The following is a 19,546-nucleotide window of genomic DNA, read 5'->3' as shown; positions in this document are numbered from 1 at the left end:
CCTTATATTCCACAGTCCCACCAAAACTAAACCACAGGCACACTAGTCGCTGGCCAGTATGAGCAGGCCTCGATCTTCAAGCCTTTAGCCTGGTGCAACAAACCAAAGGCAGAAGCCGGACTCTTTGAGGTGCCTTTTGTGGACTTTTATTTGAAAAGAAGACACTCTATGAGGTTATAGAGTAATTTCTACAGACATGCTAACATAGTATGATGTTTTACAACTAAGTGTTCTGGTCACATGAACTAATGTAAAAATGAGATATGAAATGATTTGTAGCAATTGATAAAACTCAAATAATTATTTATTTATTTGATTGGTCCTTTACGCCGTTACTCAAAAATATTTCACTTATTCGACGTCGACCAGCAATATGATGGGAGGAAACTGGGCATAGCCCGGGGGAAACCCATGACCATCCGCATGTTGTTCTCAGACCTTCCCACTTACGGCTAGAGAGGAAACCTGCCCGGAAAGGACTGATGGCATTGGTCAGAGGCTTCTGGGTCATTGTGCCACGATGGCATGCTAACTCCCCCAGCCATAAAGTCCCCTCCACTACAATAAAAATCCGCTACAAATGTACAATGAGACTTCATCACCTTCATGGCCTACATCTTACCCAATAATCCCAGACATTCCTTCAGGCTTTCCGCCTGCGTCTTGTTTATCCGTGGATCCTGTGAAAACGTCAGATGAAGACGGTTGTGGGGTTACCTCCCCTGATGATGAGACAGGTTTGATGACGTTAGCCCAGTACTGGAGTTCGTCATGGTGATAGTGAAAGTAGATCTGGTGGAGTTGAGTGTTTGTCTCCACGCGATGAGGCTGAGTCTGACACAAAAAAATGTCCATGTGGATTGGCGTTTATGCTGCACTCAAAAATATTCATTATACAACGGTGGCCGACATTATGGTGGGAGGAAACCGGACAGAGTCCGGGGGAAACCCACGATAATCTAACCATGTACAACCAGAGAGGAAGCCAGCATGAGTTCATTTTGTTCTATGTACTGGAAATCTGAACAAACAGCATTACTAAGGACACATCACAAAATCTCCAAGGCTCAGTTGCTTCAGACTGTCTTAAGATTTAACATCGGATTAAATTTTTTTCATTTTTGCACTTGCGCCAGAAAATAATTGTGTAACAGTATATTAAGTATGAACTGCCGCATTTTACCTAGATATGAGCTTTTTTCCTTGATTCTGCTTTATTCAACCATATAAATTTTTTTGTCAAGTTTGAGCCCAAAAACTAAAGTGTTAGCACCAAAAATTATCATTTTAAGGTCTTTACGTCAAAGTTAATTTTCACATGCAAATTTTAGGTGACATACAGTAAGAGGCTGCAATTCCATTTGGTCTCTGTACAACTGTACTGGTTGCTGGGTTGTGTTAAAATCATAAATAATACCAATATGACTTAATACTATTCAGGTTTAGAAAGATTATATTCAGAAAGTGTAATCCCTATTAACGATAATACTGTTACTTAATCCACTTTCTAAAATGACATCTAAAACCTGTCTGATATATTCACCTAAGGGAGTGATGTCATTTTGTGATCGTCGGAGGGGTAATGCATGTTCGCTGTAAAGTCTACCGGTCAGCTACCTTCTATTTTTGTGGAAGGCCTGTTGGCTGAGTGGTCTAGACGGTTAACATGTATTGTTGGCGATTTGGTGCCTGACTCTGAGGACGCTGGTTCGAAAAACCCGCTTGTGGTCTCAGCCAATTTTCAGTACTACAATCTGTGCTATATTCAGAAAGTGTAATCCCTATATCAATAAATATCAATATTGGTATTAGGTAATACTGTACACTTCTCAACAACCACGCCCAGGCACAACAAATACTGATTATTGATTAGATAGCTTAGTGTGCATCTCTTAATGCTCAAGAAATTTTAATAATATGACACAAGTACATGTGCATGTTGTTGTTGACACAAACCTGTAGCCTGATCGTCAGTTTATTCAGGGATGCAAATGTGGCTTGAGGAGACTGGGTCAAAAATTCTGCAAGAAAAATAAGAAACAGAAAATGAATTTAATATAAACTTTTGTAATTCAATTTCGTTATTTGACTCATTATTTTTTTTTTAGTTTTTGGGGGTTTATTTGTTATTCCCACTAACATCAAGCAATTTCCATGCCTGTGATGACAGCAGACACCGAGGTGAGAGATGAAGGCTTGAATCGTGCAGGGATCCGTTGAGCATGTACCTTGTTTATCACAGATTGTCTAACACTGAAATCACGTGACACAATGCTGTAAAAATGGACAGAGACTGATTTGAACAGGTGACCACCCTGGTGGTTGTAAGCAGCTTGTTACACTTTTTGATTTTCAAAACAAAGCACAATTGTTCATGTAGAAATCTGCATATCCTGTCCACCTTTCCAGAATTGAAATATTATTGGATAACCTTGAAAATCCAGACACTTGACCTTAGGGTATATTATAATATACTTTTTAGACTGCTGTTTATACCATCATACTTTTTCAGTTTTATGGGTGGAGGAAACTGCAGTGGCTGGAATAAAGCACCAACTTTTATGGGTTTGTGAAGTGTAGATTTGCATACCAACGGTCTTAACTAAATATCACACCATGCAAAAGGCTCAGGAAGTGCCAGCAATGCTTCTTGTGACCAAATCTCCCCGAAAAATAAGAGTAGGGGAATAGAGACATCATTCTCCATGGTCGGAACTGAACCTGTGCCTCCTGTGACCGACAGGAGTTGTACTGTTAAACGTGAGTTTGATCAGACGTACCTGTAATGCTGAGGGAGGCGGTGATATCAGGTGAGAACTCTCCTGTTTCTGAGGACTGCAGACCTGCATGGAAATGCTTCAATGCCACAGACAATGTCCTGCATGTACACAGACATGAATTTTGAAAACACAGAAAGTCCAAATTGACACAATAATGTCAATATCTAAAATTCTCGACATATACATACATATCTGAAGTCAGTTTACAACCGTTATTAATTCTGTTATTATTAACTTGACTTCTATTAACAACATACTCAAACAGTTTTTTACTTGTATAATGGCAATCAGATTTATGGGTGGAAGGAGTACTTTTGACCACCTGACAAGCTAAGGTACATGTTCCCAACAAACCTGCTGACTAAGGATCTAGCTGAATCAGTCACCGCTTAGATTTGAGCCTGCATTCTCGTTTGTCAGGGTCAGTATAGGCTGCTGCGGGAAAGCACACAATTCATCCGGGGCCCAGGCCAGCGTCAATTTACTCACAGATGTATGAACAGCATGCTACTACAAATTACCTTTGTTTGGTTTCTCTGACAATCTTAATGTCTAACTCTGATACAGTGAAGCTAACATCCTGCAAAACACAATGGAAAAAAAAAATCTTAATATAGACATGTGATTCTGTTTTTCTGTGTCAAACGTTTATGACAATAGTTCCTAATGAGCAATTGTTTATTTATTCAGACATTATTTATTCAAGCCCTTATATTAAATAGATATTATGTCACCTGAAAGCTTAGACATATATAACTGTACATAGACAAAATAATAAATTACTCAATTAAAAAGAACTAATGAAACAAATTCATACATTCACAAATTCCAAAACTGACTGATGTTTACATGTATATGTAAGGTCAAATAAAAATTGACTTATGAAATATTTCACGCTGTGTTAAGGGATGCTGACAATGTTGTCCATAAAGTAATCACTGCTTCAAATTACAAAAACTTCAAGAAACATAAATCATATGTGTTTATTGGCCTTACCCGAGGTAATAACAGAGGTAGATCTGTGTTCCCTTCACACGATCCTACAACAACCAGCGAGAGTATTATTTTATACCATGTAATATGGATGAGTACAATATCACTCCATAATGTACAAAACACCTCACGATAACCGATTTGTTATGTAGCTCTACCTATCCAAGGACTTTCACCTCCCGTTCAGATACCAACTGAAGATACATTTAAAGATTTAGCTGGCCTTTGGTGGAGGATGTTTTTCGACCTCCTTGTCCGGGTCGGGAAATGCAGTTTGTACACACCATGTGAGCAGCTCCAAGCCGCTTTTAATCTTCGCAACAGTATTTAGCAGAATTTGGAAATCAATAAATAATGAAATTTATTCCTCAGTCAACATTTCAACTCATCAATGTTTGCAGAAACGCAGTGCGTGAAGGATACATACTGCAGCGCCCCGAAATGTTGTAACATCTAAAGTTACCTCTCTCAAGTGATACTGTACAATGCGAAAATAAAATGGCTCTCCGCGATCCTATATCGCTACAGGTACAGGACGGTCACATGGTACGACATGACTGATTTCACTGGACCAGATCTACAGATATATTTGTAAGTAGTGTTAAAGTCAGTTCTCACTTTTTAATTTAATCGAAAGTGAGGTTCTCGGCACAAAAGTTATACATGTACCACATCTCTGGGTGAAGAGAGATTGAATACATTCAATCGCGTTCTTGCGATAGCTTGCACAGATGAGACTAAAATGGCTCTTGTATGGAACCACTGGCGATAAAAGTGGGCAGCATCTGTGAAAGTTACCAATACCAAATTCACAATCCTGATTTCCATTTAACCTTAGAATTGCATGTGGAACAAAAGTTAATGACACATCAGTGATGGAAAATGAACGTGCTTTACACGCAGTAGTTACAACACTGTGACGCCCCGTAGTTTAAAAATGACAAAATAACCAATCGTTCCTTGCACGTGATTCAAAGACCTTATCGGTTGACCCCTGAAGGAAGTGTCGCAGAAAACAAACTAAATCATATATACCTTAGAGTTGAAACTTCCATGTTCTATTTTAGAATGAGGACACATTGTCATGGCAATAAGGTCAGTCATTATTTTTCTGAACTTCAACAAACTGCAGTCAATCTCTTCTCAGTTCAAAGAACAAGAATAGAAATCTAGTACTGATATAGCCCAGTGAAAACAAGGGGAATAACTCCAGCTTGGTAAAACTCTCATACAGGGGCTCATGGTTCACAAACATGACTAAGGATTTTGAGCTAACTTTCAACATCTAAGGCAAAAAAAAAACCTTTGCCCAGAGCCAAACATTTTTTCTTGTGAAATTGGCTAGACAAATTGCTAGACAGCTTACAAAATTAGCCATCTAAGCTCAGCCTTAAGACTTTTTTTTTTCACAGGCTCTGTTGTTGTTTTTGAATGTACAAAGTAATCCCACTTTAACATCTTGGAAACAATCTGGCAAAAATGTTAACACCAAACAGACTATCAATTATAATAATTAAGAAGTGGAGTTATCACCAAAATGTAAATGTAAACGGTTTAACAGGCTATCAACCATCTTGCCTGGATCTTTATCATCAGTGAATCCACATGCGACTATGGGTCTAAATAAGTACGAATGAACAATCACCTTTTCTCTTCTCACTTAGACTTGTCCTCCTCTTGCGCCAAAGGTGTAGGTTGTTAAGAATACCTTTTGAGATGAAAATAGCCTCATTAAACATTTAAAACATTCACCCAATCAAATCAATAAATCAAATACATAAATAAATAAAACATTTCATTAATTTAAGAAATATAACAGCCACACAGCGACAATTAAAACACATTTAAAACATATTTATTCATTTAGCACATATATGTGTAGTTGTATATCATTTAGCATGTCACTTCATGTAAACTTTTGAAATGTAGAATGAACAATTTTGCATGATTAAAGCACATGGTTTCACATATTGTTTACAGGAGAAGAAACATGAACATGATGCAAAAATCAGATTTAAAGAGCACGAAAACTTTTTTGCTGATATGGTGTTTAATATTTTTTCAATCTTTCCTTTCAGGAGGAAAGGGTACTCAAAAATAGTTTTGGTATACATCTTGGTATACAATACATATATATTGTCTTTGCCTAATCATTTTTCTTGATAAGGATGTCATGCATGCATAATAAATTCATTTGAATGTAAATTTGTTGATGTTGCATGTTTGTTGAAGATGCATTTAATCTTAATTATCATAATACCTATGAACATTTTTAAAATAAAAATAAATGCACATGTACATGTATAATCAAAATCCAGGCTTAATACATTTGTTAGGTGTAAAGGCCAAATTCTACTGCAAATATATTTCTTAAACATGTGTTTCAGCCTCATAATTTAATATTATTACACAGAGAAAATACATACCAAGAGCTGGTCCCAAATACTAGTACCCATATAATGTATAATCATTATTTTCAAATGTCCTCTTCCCTTTACAGAAACATTGAAAAATACTGAAGACCACATTTCCATGTAAGTTTTCACACTTTTTCATCTGATTTTTTTGGTAATTTTTCTGTTTTCTCCACCTCTGAATGCCCATCTTTAACTTAATTACCTTCTGTGATCATCATCTGAGGCTTGCTTACCAAAACATCCAATACCTGTAAAAATCATGGGGTTTAAATTTCAAAGGTGGAATTTTTTAAAGATCAATATTTAACTCTTAGCATTTGGCATTTCAAGGGATAAATCCTAGACTCAAGTTTGTTTCATCAGGAAGAACTCTGAGGTGCCCTGGTCAAAACTAGATTTCAGAATTTTTGTTTTCTGTAATATTTTTACATTGTGACCAACACATTAACATCTCAGTCAGGTAACAAGTCTAATCTTTAACAAGGAGTATAACTTTTTATTTAGGAAAACTTGAATCTTGTTTTATTCCATTTTACAAGTTCTTGACTTCTTGCTATCCTCAAGAATTGAATATACAGAATGGCCAGGATCCTAACCATCAATCCTACACCCATTATGGCCGGAGGATACGCTAACTGTAGGCCCATGGTCATTCTACGATACACCAACCATGTACCTTCATATGCTTACCGTGATGCAATCCTCCGGCCATCGTGCCCGAACCCTGGGCCAACCCTCGATGGACCCTCAGCGAACTGTCAGCCCATGATCATCAAATGTGTTAACCCTAAATATGGACAAATTTCGTCTAAAGCGTCATGCCTCTTGTGAACACCGTGATGGTTCTCGGCATATTTTGCACAAAATTTGAGTTTTAATAAGTTACCGTTTCGGAATCCTATAGTTTTTGTCTGCCACCTGTATACACTGTTCTCTTGAGGACAGGGGATTCAAAGTTTGTATCGGTGGTGTCGAGTATAAGATATTTTGTATACAACATAAATTACTTCACTAATTATTAAATAACAAGCCTAATTAGATGGTATTTATGGCTGAGTAATGTGCCGACAAATATATGTATGTGTAACACATTGCTTTCTCTGTACATGACAGCTCTATACAACCATGACGGTGTTTCAGAATATGGAAACAGACTTTGGCTTATCAGTTTTTACCACAAATTTACCACAGTTTCATGTTGGATACAAAATTACACAGGAATATTTGAGTTTGGTGTGTGTGATGTGTGTTAGTCTGTGTGCTTATATACAACAAAAGGCTCTTTGAAAAACCTATATTGAAAATGTATATGTAGTGTGTGATATCGGTACATCACAAACAAGGACTACAATTTACAAAATTCAAACCAATGACACTTGTAAAGGTCTGCATGTTAATGTTTTTCCTGTTAAGCTCGAGTCCCTAAATTGTATCCCCATTTTACGATTGTTGATCCTATCGTTTACTGTTTTTTATAAACACAAAAACGTGTTTTATTGCAAATTTGCGCACAACAAGCACAATCATATGTAGCCTTTACACAAATGTACATGTGCTCATGAACACATGTAAAGAAGGTCCTACGCCTATATATACATGTATCTTACAAATTGTAAAATGTATTACATATTTTGAGACTATTTCTGTACTTATCAATGTATAAATTATGAAAATACAACAAAAAAAGTAAAATTAAAACCGGGTATTTTTGGTACCGGTTAAAAAAAAACGTAAGCCCAATTCCAATCCAGATTTTGATGTTACTTTAGAATAGCCCCAATAATTACCTTTCATGAAATATTAGCCCTGTCTGTGCAAATGTCCAAAGATGTATAGAGCAAGTCACATTTTACCTTGAAAATTATTTTAACAATTTAAATAGTACAGGTATCCTGTCATTTACGGCTTTAAACTCGATTGTTCGAATAATACAAGGCCTACAGCGTATGTCCGATGTTGTTTACATCAAACTCACAAGTAAATGAAGGTCGTAAAATGATACGCTGACCTTGGCGCCACCATGTACGGACTGTCGGCGGACTGTGGCCTAACCCTATGCAGGGTCTATGCAGATGATAAGCAGAGGATGACGGCAGGTTTGATCAGGGTGCAGCCAGGGTGGGCGTATAGTGAGCGTATGATACACCAACCACCCGACCACAGGTGTAGGACTGATGGTTACGATTACAATCATATTACAAATCAATGAGGAAGAATTAAAAATTTAACACCTCCTTCGCCTCACTCCCTCAAAAAATTGAGCAGCTGACCGTTGATGAACTCGAGAAATTCCTCAAAAACAGAGGTGTCCCTAAGCTTTGTGACTCTGGAACATGGTGAGACACGTGATTGATAAATCAATGTCACCAAAGGTTGCATAGCACTTTTGACAAATCACATGTTACAACAGGACTGTTTTTACCTTTAATGACAAAAGAGTTCAAACTTAAAAACTCCCCTATTTTCTAAGAGTGTTGCCAACCTTGATCCTGCGAACATCTTCTCGGTCAATCCGGAGATCCACAAACGTACTGATGGATGCATCGGCTAGGCAGCTTGGCTGATTTGACAGCTGATCCTGTGAGATAAAAGCACAAATTTAGTGTGTCCATCTACATCACTGATGTTTGCTTCTTTCATTGGTAATTGGATTGTTTGTTTGTTTCCTTCAGGTTTAATTTGATCTCAGTCATCTCATAACCTTGCCTCCCAATACATGTACAAGGACAGCTTAATTGGAAACATACCTTTATAGTGCTGCCTCACTGAATTGCCATGCTAGAGACCACGTAAAGGATCTCACACAATAACGGTATATTTCTCCCTCATAATAGCACGCTTCTATACTATACTAGCTTCACTATCACAAATGGTGTGCCTTGAATTTTTCACAAAGCTATTGTTGCACACAAAAGTTTCAGTGAAGAAAACCTTCAACTCTTTGCCCTGAGAAGTTTGGTTTTCGTGCACATGTAATTATTCAAAAAACAAAAAGCCATCACGTTGCGTCAATGAGGCTTGCAGTTACCATTACCAGCATCACACCACATTTGTTTCTATATCATGCTATATGTCACAGGCTAACACACCCCATATAAAACACATCACTTAAAACTAGGTGTGGCCTCCGTGGTTAACATGCCATAGCTGAGCAATAACCCAGGAGCATCTCGCCAATGCAGTCACTGTGAGTTCAAGTCCACTTCATGGTGGCTTCTTTTCCAGCCATACATGAGAAGGTCTGTCAGAAACCTGTAGATGCTTGTGGGTTCCCCCCACCCCACCCCACCCCCCTCCATAATGTTGGCTGCTATCGTATAAGCGAAATATTCTCAAGTACAGCGCATAACACCAATCAAATAAATAAATAAAACAAGATAAGCAGATCTGTCCCCCCAAAAACAATGATGCAATGAGGGAGATGTGTATACAGACTCTGGGCAATATATGTTAATATTAAAGTTTAGAATATGACCTACAACTAATCTGATATTGAACAATCTGTCCTTGACCCCGCCATCTGTCCTTGACCCAGCCATCTGTCCTTACTCTCACTACAATACTACAATTCAAGACCGCGCACATCCTGGCAAATCGCTTGCACCAGGCAGTGGCAAGCTGACAGCGATGGTAAAAGATAACATGAGAAGGTACAGGGAAGTAAGCACTGATATTCTGAGAAGCATGGCTGATAATAACCTGGAATTATAGTATGTAATACAACAGAACAATATGCACAGCATATGTAAATTTTGAATGTCAACAAAACCTGGCTTTGGGCCCACTTGCATGAGGTCAAAAGCACAGTTCGGAATTAACTCCTACATGTACACTATTTAGGCAATTTTTCCACCACTGTGACCGAACGAGTAAAGTAGCAAATGCCCAGATGTCCGCAGTCTCAAATGTACAAACGGGAATCTAAAAGTTGTGAACTCACTTTAAATAAAATTAAAACTTTTCTAATTTGCACTATTCAGATAAAGAAGCATGCTTCCCCAATAATAATTCAATTCACAAAATCATCTAAAAAAAATGTTTAAAAAACCATCTCAAGGTGCACATGTGAATTACAAAAGAAAAATGTGGTCAGTCTCACCCCTGTGGAGCCTCTTAGTGCTTTGCAACTGGTGCTCACAAGGTTACCACACACCTGGAAGCTGAAACAGGTGGTAAACATAATGGGTTATGACCAGGTGATAAAAACTTTAGGTAACTATGTGCTGAACACATCACTGGGTAAACTGATAATACCTTATATGTTGCTTGATAAGTCATGGACCTACTGTGTCTTTATGTGATATGAATTAAAGAATATTTCAAAGTTTTAGGAAATTCTTAAAGCTTATATTATTGTGCTGACTTTCAGGCTAACTTGTGATGTTTAACGTTTAAATATAAATAAAATTAATTTCAGTTTTAAATATTTACTACATACTGAATGACGCTAAAACATTTTTGTGTGGTTTAATTTTGTTTCAGTTTAATTTTGATGTTTATTATTCTATATGCGCCTAAATCTGACATTGGTATTCTTTTTTCTGAACTTGCTCCCTGACTTACTTAGTCAATCCTTGTACAATACAAGTGTTTATCTCCTGTCGTTGGGTCCTTTTAAACTGGATTCGCATCACAGTTGGTTAAACACACATTGGTTAACAGGTTTGAACAATGAGGTTAAATATGTAATATACATATCTGGTAAACTGAACTATATGAAAATCCTGGCCATGTTGAACACATACACTGTAAATAAACACATACTATGAATACACTTTCTAAACACATCATGATTAAAACACATCACAAAAATGCGATTCACATAAAAAAAAGATACGTTTCACATGCCGAAAAAAAAAAAGAAACCCATGTTTGATATAAATTCAGAGGAATTCAAAACGCATGATTGAAATACGCAATTGTACATTACCATGTAAGAGTTTCAAAGTAATGGCGTATAAGCATTTCAACACTAGAAATTACTGTTACAAATCTACCCACATTTAAATTCCTGTTAAATGCATATTTTAAAAAAATATGAAAATGTATACTTCAGATGAACTGAGCAGTCCTCCACCATTAACTTGTCACATTACCTGTCTGTGTAAAGACTCATGTCCAGCTTCACCTGTATTGTACCATCAGGTGTGTCATCAAACAGTCCTCTATCATTAACTTGTCACATTACCTGTCTGTGTGAAGACTCATGCAAAGCTTCACCTGTTGCACTGTCAGGTGTGTCATCAAATAGTCCTCTATCATTAATTTATCACATTACCTCTCTGTGTGAAGACTCATGTCCAGCTTCACCTATTGTACTGTCAGGTGTGTCATCGAACAGTCCTCCATCATTAACTTGTAACATTACCTGTCTGTGTGAAGACTCATGTTCAGCTTCACCTGTTGTACTGTCAGGTGTATCATCATATAGTCCTCTATCATTAATTTATCACATTACCTCTCTGTGTGAAGACTCATGTCCAGCTTCACCTATTGTACTGTCAGGTGTGTCATCGAACAGTCCTCCATCATTAACTTGTCACATTACCTGTCTGTGTGAAGACTCGTGCAAAGCTTCACCTGTTGCACTGTCAGGTGTGTCATCAAATAGTCCTCTATCATTAATTTATCACATTACCTCTCTGTGTGAAGACTCATGTCCAGCTTCACCTGTTGTACTGTCAGATGTATCATCAAACAGTCCTCCACCATTAACTTGTCACATTACCTCTCTGTGTGAAGACTCATGTCCAGCTTCACCTGTCAGGTGTGTCATCAAACAGTCCTCCATCATTAACTTGCCACATTACCTGTCTGTGTGAAGACTCATGTCCAGCTTCACCTGTCGCACTGTCAGGTGTATCAAACAGTCCTCCATCATTAACTTGTCACATTACCTGTCTGTGTGAAGACTCATGTCCAGCTTCACCTGTCGCACTGTCAGATGTATCATCAAACAGTCCTCCACCATTAACTTGTCACATTACCTCTCTGTGTGAAGACTCATGTCCAGCTTCACCTGTCAGGTGTGTCATCAAACAGTCCTCCACCATTAACTTGTCACATTACCTCTCTGTGTGAAGACTCATGTCCAGCTTCACCTGTCAGGTGTGTCATCAAACAGTCCTCCATCATTAACTTGTCACATTACCTCTCTGTGTGAAGACTCATGTTCAGCTTCACCTGTCAAGTGTGTCATCAAACAGTCCTCCATCATTAACTTGTCACATTACCTCTCTGTGTGAAGACTCATGTTCAGCTTCCCCTGTCAGGTGTGTCATCAAACAGTCCTCTATCATCAACTTGTCACATTACCTGTCTGTGTGAAGACTTATGTTCAGCTTTGCCTGTTGCACTGTCAGGTGTATCATCAAACAGTCCTCCATCATTAACTTGCCACATTACCTGTCTGTGTGAATACTCATATCCAGCTTCACCTGTCGCACTGTCAGGTGTATCATCAAACAGTCCTCCATCATTAACTTGCCACATTACCTGTCTGTGTGAAGACTCATGTCCAGCTTCACCTGTCGCACTGTCAGGTGTATCAAACAGTCCTCCATCATTAACTTGTCACATTACCTGTCTGTGTGAAGACTCATGTCCAGCTTCACCTGTCGCACTGTCAGGTGTATCATCAAACAGTCCTCCATCATTAACTTGCCACATTACCTGTCTGTGTGAAGACTCATGTCCAGCTTCACCTGTCGCACTGTCAGGTGTATCAAACAGTCCTCCATCATTAACTTGTCACATTTCCTCTTTGTGTGAAGACTCATGTCCAGCTTCACCTGTTGCACTGTCAGGTGTATCAAATAGTCCTCCATCATTAACTTGGTGTGTCTGTGTGAAGACTCATGTCCAGCTTCACCTGTCGCACTGTCAGGTGTATCAAATAGTCCTCCATCATTAACTTGCCACATTACCTGTCTGTGTGAAGACTCATGTCCAGCTTCACCTGTCGCACTGTCAGGTGTATCAAATAGTCCTCTATCATTAACTTGTCACATTACCTGTCTGTGTGAAGACTCATGTCCAGCTTCACCTGTTGCACTGTCAGGTGTGTCATCAAACAGTCCTCCATCATTAACTTGTCACATTACCTGTCTGTGTGAAGACTCATGTCCAGCTTCACCTGTCGCACTGTCAGGTGTATCATTAAACAGTCCTCCATCATTAACTTGGTGTGTCTGTGTGAAGACTCATGTCCAGCTTCACCTGTCGCACTGTCAGGTGTATCATCAAACAGTCCTCCATCATTAACTTGCCACATTACCTCTCTGTGTGAAGACTCATGTCCAGCTTCACCTGTCGCACTGTCAGGTGTATCAAACAGTCCTCCATCATTAACTTGTCACATTACCTGTCTGTGTGAAGACTCATGTCCAGCTGCACCTGTTCTACTGTCAGATGTATCATTAAACAGTCCTCCATCATTAACTTGGTGTGTCTGTGTGAAGACTCATGTCCAGCTTCACCTGTCGCACTGTCAGGTGTATCATCAAACAGTCCTCCATCATTAACTTGCCACATTACCTCTCTGTGTGAAGACTCATGCAAAGCTTCACCTGTCGCACTGTCAGGTGTATCAAACAGTCCTCCATCATTAACTTGTCACATTACCTGTCTGTGTGAAGACTCATGTCCAGCTTCACCTGTTGTACTGTCAGATGTATCATTAAACAGTCCTCCATCATTAACTTGGTGTGTCTGTGTGAAGACTCATGTCCAGCTTCACCTGTCGCACTGTCAGGTGTATCATCAAACAGTCCTCTATCATTAACTTGTCACATTACCTGTCTGTGTGAAGACTCATGTCCAGGTTCACCTGTTGCACTGTCATGTGTATCAAACAGTCCTCCATCATTGTTTTCAGTAAAATCACCGTGACATTCTCTGCTCGAAAGCCAACGAACTACAACACAAAGGTGAAGGCTGATGTACATATATGAAAGTGGTTATGTCAAAACAGTGTTGTTTTTCTTTGTTTGCCTGACTGATTTAAATCATAACATGATTTAACTAAATTATTGGCAATATCCACACTGATAAAGGGAATGAACGTGTGTTCATTAAACAGGATTCATTATTAATGACAATTTCACTGTTATGACACATTAAAAAGAAAATCGATTTAATGCGAGAGCAAAAAAATTAATGGATATTTAATGAAATTTTTAGCTATTAACAACTGTTTCATGAATTATAAAGGGAATTTTGTGGTGTGTTCTCCAAGTAGTATTTACCAAATGCCAATGTAGGCAAAATGATATCACCTGATATCACCATGATTTCACCTGATGTCTATATGTACAAAAAGCCACAGGCCTGCTTACCTGAAGGTAGGTAATCAAATTGAGCCACATTCTCTGTCTAGAGGCCACAGAACTTGTCTCCCCTGGCTGTCTTGGTGTGTCAGGAGTTGCCTCCCCTGTTTGTTCAGGGCTTCCACCACCAGGGTCTGGTGGCTCTGAGCTGTATGACATGCCCACATCAGTCTGTATGCGCATGTCTCCTGTACACAACACCAGAGGTTTTCTGCAAAAAGAGAAATGTCCCCTGTTATGTCATACATTGTTGTACATGAGAACGTAAAACTTCAATCAAGCCTGTCGGTTCAACATGGTTTTATCCCCAAAACTAAAGCATACTGTTACAGGTACAATAAAGCGAGTGAGTGCTTAGGGTTTAACATCGTACTCAACAATTTTTCAGTCATATGACGACAAAGGAATCCTTAGGGTGTATGTAATGGGCCTCCTTGTTGCAGGACGGATTTCTACCGCACTTTTACGTAGTGCTGCTTCACTGAGACGACTTACCGAAGGCAAGTAAGCCGCCCCGCCCAAGCCATTATACCGATACGGGTCAACCAGTCGTTTCACTATCCCCTCCATGTTGAAGTTACGACTTCCTCTTTTAAACTCTTAGGTGTGACTCGACCCAGGATTGTACAATAATGTACTCCCACACATCATATATTGTATAAATACAAAACTCGTACTGTAATTCTTCTAACTTTTCGCATGTTTGCATGGTATTTAATCAAGCATATTCTGAAAGCATTATTCTGTGTAGGCCGATAAAATTACACTTTTTGTGAAGCCATGAAATTGGCCAATCCAACCAATGTAGTTTTGTCCCCAAAATCAAATCAAAAAGTTGCTCTTTTATATGCAAAAAAGGTTGAGGAATTAAGATATATACTTGTATATGTACACATATATGTAATCCAGCCAGCACCATGTACATGTATGTATTACAAGTTGATGAATTAGGGCATGTAAACTCAATAAAATGCCAGGCATGACAGGCTAAATTAACCCTAAAAGAGCTTGTCAGATGCAATTCTAGTGTCATCACAGAGATAGAGCTGACGTCAAGCAGTCAGCTAGCCCAGAATTGAGACAAATCTGTATAACAACACCTCAGGCAAAAGGCGGTCAATGTGTGTGTACTCTAGTCATAGCTCTGCAAAAGTGGTGATTGGGGGGGGGGGGGGAGGGGAGGGGGGGGGAGGAGTAAGGGACAGAGGGTTCACATCACTATATTCACTACAAACACTACCCCCACAGGCTATTAATAGTGGCATTCAATCATGTGCAGAAAACACACAACACCTGTGCATGTGAGTAGGGCTAATCAGTGCAGCGTACCTGTGCATCAAGACAGCTACAAGACAGCTACATGTAAGAACATGTAATAACACTCAGGAAGACCACATTAACAACAATCTCTCTTCCTGAAAGGTGCAAGCTATACAGTGGCATGGAGGGGGAGGGGATGCGGAGGGAGGGCTGGTGGGTGCGGAAAGTGGGTCAGGAAACAGGCCTAAGGATGTGTCACTGTGGATCCAAGTAAATACTGTTACCCTGGTTTTCGATACCTTGCATTAAATAACAGCAGAAATCAAAAATTTATGTAAACGTGCACATGTGAGGAAGTTACACACGTATTTGCACAGTCAAGGTTGACCCAAATGTATTATATATTTATTTGATACATGTTTTATGCCATAACTTACTCAAGAATATTTCATCTATACATTGTACTTGCGATGGCTGCCAGCATTATGGTGGTAGGAATCCGGGCAAAGCCCAGAGGAAGCCCACAACCAGGTTCCTCGCAGGCCTTCTAAAACTTCCTGACATATGTGCAACAGCATGACAGCATGAGCTGGACTTGAACTCACAGCAACCATATTAGTGGGAGGATCCTTGGCCCAAATATATTTACACTAGAAAACTGAAGGGGTAATAAATTTGTAACATGTCTAGACATCTCAATGCTGCTTTAAACTATGTCACACAACACTGCGTGTTGCAATGCTGCAAATTAATTATGCTGCAGATAAGTAAATTATCAAGACATCACAAACTGTAAAACATATTCTGCCCACATGCATTTAATTATTGAACCAGTATATCTGCTACAACACTGAACATGGAGCTATCAACAAACACTCATTTCTTTACAGCTGAGTTCAGTCAGCTGTGACAACAAAAGATTTAATTATTGATAGAGCGCACAAAATAATCATAAAACGCAAGAATGTAATCATGACAACTACAACATACGCACTATATGAAATGTACAACACATGGCATTGTGCTTCAGACAATAAACATAGCTATAAATAATTTACTTATTTGACTGACGTTTTTAAATGCCATCCCTAAAAAATTTTTCATTTCATATATGTTATTAGTGAGAGAAGTTTTCAGAGGGAAAAAAAACACATAATATAATGCCTTATTTAGGATTAGAGAGGTGAAAACAGACCTGACAGGTCACACATGTTTTTCTCTGACACATTTAGTAACACTATACATCAACTTCCGATATGGAATTTTTACAAAGACATGGCCTACATGTGTGTGCCCTCAGAGCCGCCCGAAACACGATGTCGCATCACCTGTACCTCATGCAAATATGGTTGCGAGGCAAATCAGGTTTTGGGTGACGCATGCGGAAACAGACGCGTCCTCAGTTATAGAAATTACTCATGACTGATAAGATGAAACTGACAACATCATGGCTGCGCTTTCAACTCTCTCAATGTGCGTGATTTTGTTTGCACGATATATCTCTGATATCTCAATTCTGTAACATCACAAAACGAAAAGTTATGCTTTTCAAACTTCATGTTAGATACTTAAACTTCGAACGAAGTGTTTTTTTAACTTCACGATGGAGGCATATACACATTTGGTCTAGTCTTGCCTTTTCTTTTAAATGGCCGATCAACGGCAGCAAGACCATATATATGCATACTTAGATAATTAAATTTTAATTTTAAACTTCTCCTTAAAATTAAAATGTCATATATATTAGCTATAGTCAACTTAAAATTAAACTTTAAACTAAATATCAAAGGACATTTTGATACTCCATGGAAAACATTTAATTTACATTTACACTATAAAAAAAATCTATAAGATGTGTGTTAATCTGGCAATGAATACATTCAGTTTACCTGTGTACCATACGTAATATTAGCTTATGGTCGGGAGGTGAAACTGGTATGTCATGATATTTACGTGCAAGAGAAGTGAGTGAGAAGCTATTTTATACATACCGATAGACGAGGGCTGGAAATTTCACATCAGCACAGCTTCAGTAGTTTACAGAGACCTCAATTTTCAGCTACATATTTTTTTTTTAAATTCTGCTACGTAATAAACCAGACAGTGGAATAGTGTTTTGAAAAATAAAACTACATATAATAAACCCCCAAATATATGTTAAATATTGAAAATTATATTATTCTCAATGGCTAAAATGTAATAAAATGTATTTTTGTGAATTAATCGCTGAGTCCATGACGTCCTCCATTTTTAACATCCTGTAATTTATGCTGGGGTGTGTTGCCTCTCAGCCAATGAGAGTCATTAAAACTTCTGGCTTGTTCGTGTAAACTCGGAACCTATGTCCAACATTCTGGTTGTCCGATCGTCAAGCGGAAAAGGAACTGTACTGTTTGCTGCCTTCTGGGAAGAAGAGTTCTACCATAAATTTACGAACGGCACTTTGGCGGTTTCCGACGGCAATTCTCCTCCTAACACAAGAGATTTCAGGACTAGTTCTTTGGCAAAATGGAGTCGACCACAGTGGATTTTGGTGCTGACTTTATTTATAATTTATCAACTTGAGGTACATATTAGAATTTGTTTTGTGGCATGCACCTGCAAGGAAATGCATTCTCTTTTCAATGGTATTTGTTTGATATTTAAATTTTCTTTTCCTTTAATACACAAAAATGAATTAAAATAAGGCTCCAAAATCTTATATGAATACACATAATAGTCAGCTGAGCATAATTAAATCATCACTTGTAATACGCTGGGGATAAACAGTCGAGGGCTATAGTAACGGGTGGTTACAGTACGTGAATGAATTTCCAATATCAATTAATTTACCAACTGTTCCTTAAAAAGACAGTCAAGGGCAGAGTGTGTAGAGGCACACATGCAGCAGGAGAACAAAATGCCGAATCATAATTCAGTGGTCAGTTGGAAAGCCACAATGACCATATGGATGTAGCTTAATGAGGGCGATATGTCACTATGTACATCTTTTAAGACATTCGGTGGCGTGCGGCGTTGAGCCAATACGCGGCCGCACAAGCAGCAAGTAGGAGATGAAAACGCATGCCCTCCGCAGATTGAGCTATATTGATTTTATGTCACGAGTGCCCTCATAAATTTTGTCTTACTCCTCGCCGTGCGACACTACCTTCGTATCGAGTATTGCACTCGACCCGGCAGCTTAATTTCTCCACCTCATTCTCAGCCAATATTACGTCTAATTTACGCGTAACAGTAACGACGTCTAATTCAAATCTATGAGCCTTGATTTCTGCAGACTGAAATGTCTGGAAAAAATTTCTCCCACAGCCTAACAGTATTCATCTTCATTTTGCAGATTAAACGCTACTTGTACCCAGGCAAAAACACAACCCTTGGTAAAGGGTAAACTGGGGTTTACACTGGCAATGAGTGCATTATTTTGGAGGACCTAAGATCATGTTTTCACACAAGCATGGTACCTGAACAATGACAGCATTTAGCAACAGCTGTTGTAAAAATCATGAAAAAGTCCATTGTTTATTGACATGTCGTAAGATTAAATTACTGCAAACCTGCATGATAAATACTGCTCTCACTGACTGCTAGGGTCACTTAGTCAAATGGTGAAGTTAGGGGTCCCTACAGCCAGCCAGTACATTCTCTGATTTCCAATTAATTCAATATCTAGAAATCATAAGTATGTCTACAGGATTTAAGTGAGATTTCTCGAAAAAAACTTAGCTAAGCTGTCTATCCGTCCATTGGTCAGCCAACTTTTTGACATCTT

At 38.6% G+C, this 19,546-nt stretch overlaps 1 protein-coding gene across 1 annotated transcript in view; it reads right to left on the bottom strand.

Moving 5' to 3' along the window:
• The window catches only part of LOC135477045 (protein hobbit-like), a 116,162-nt gene that overhangs the window by 81,377 nt on the left and 15,239 nt on the right, over nucleotides 1–19,546 (bottom strand). The window contains exons 4-14 of the mRNA XM_064757196.1: nucleotides 14,527–14,728; nucleotides 13,987–14,105; nucleotides 10,290–10,350; nucleotides 8,673–8,768; nucleotides 6,393–6,438; nucleotides 5,419–5,481; nucleotides 3,777–3,820; nucleotides 3,302–3,360; nucleotides 2,781–2,878; nucleotides 1,957–2,021; nucleotides 623–834 (exon numbers count right to left, since the gene is read on the bottom strand). Coding sequence (XP_064613266.1) covers nucleotides 623–834; nucleotides 1,957–2,021; nucleotides 2,781–2,878; nucleotides 3,302–3,360; nucleotides 3,777–3,820; nucleotides 5,419–5,481; nucleotides 6,393–6,438; nucleotides 8,673–8,768; nucleotides 10,290–10,350; nucleotides 13,987–14,105; nucleotides 14,527–14,728 — 1,065 coding nt within the window. The remainder of the gene's footprint in view (nucleotides 1–622; nucleotides 835–1,956; nucleotides 2,022–2,780; nucleotides 2,879–3,301; nucleotides 3,361–3,776; nucleotides 3,821–5,418; nucleotides 5,482–6,392; nucleotides 6,439–8,672; nucleotides 8,769–10,289; nucleotides 10,351–13,986; nucleotides 14,106–14,526; nucleotides 14,729–19,546) is intronic.

Source organism: Liolophura sinensis, chromosome 10 (assembly GCF_032854445.1).
Source record: "Liolophura sinensis isolate JHLJ2023 chromosome 10, CUHK_Ljap_v2, whole genome shotgun sequence".
Classification (NCBI taxonomy): Eukaryota; Metazoa; Mollusca; class Polyplacophora; order Chitonida; family Chitonidae; genus Liolophura; species Liolophura sinensis.
This window is presented reverse-complemented; position numbering and strand designations above follow the sequence as displayed.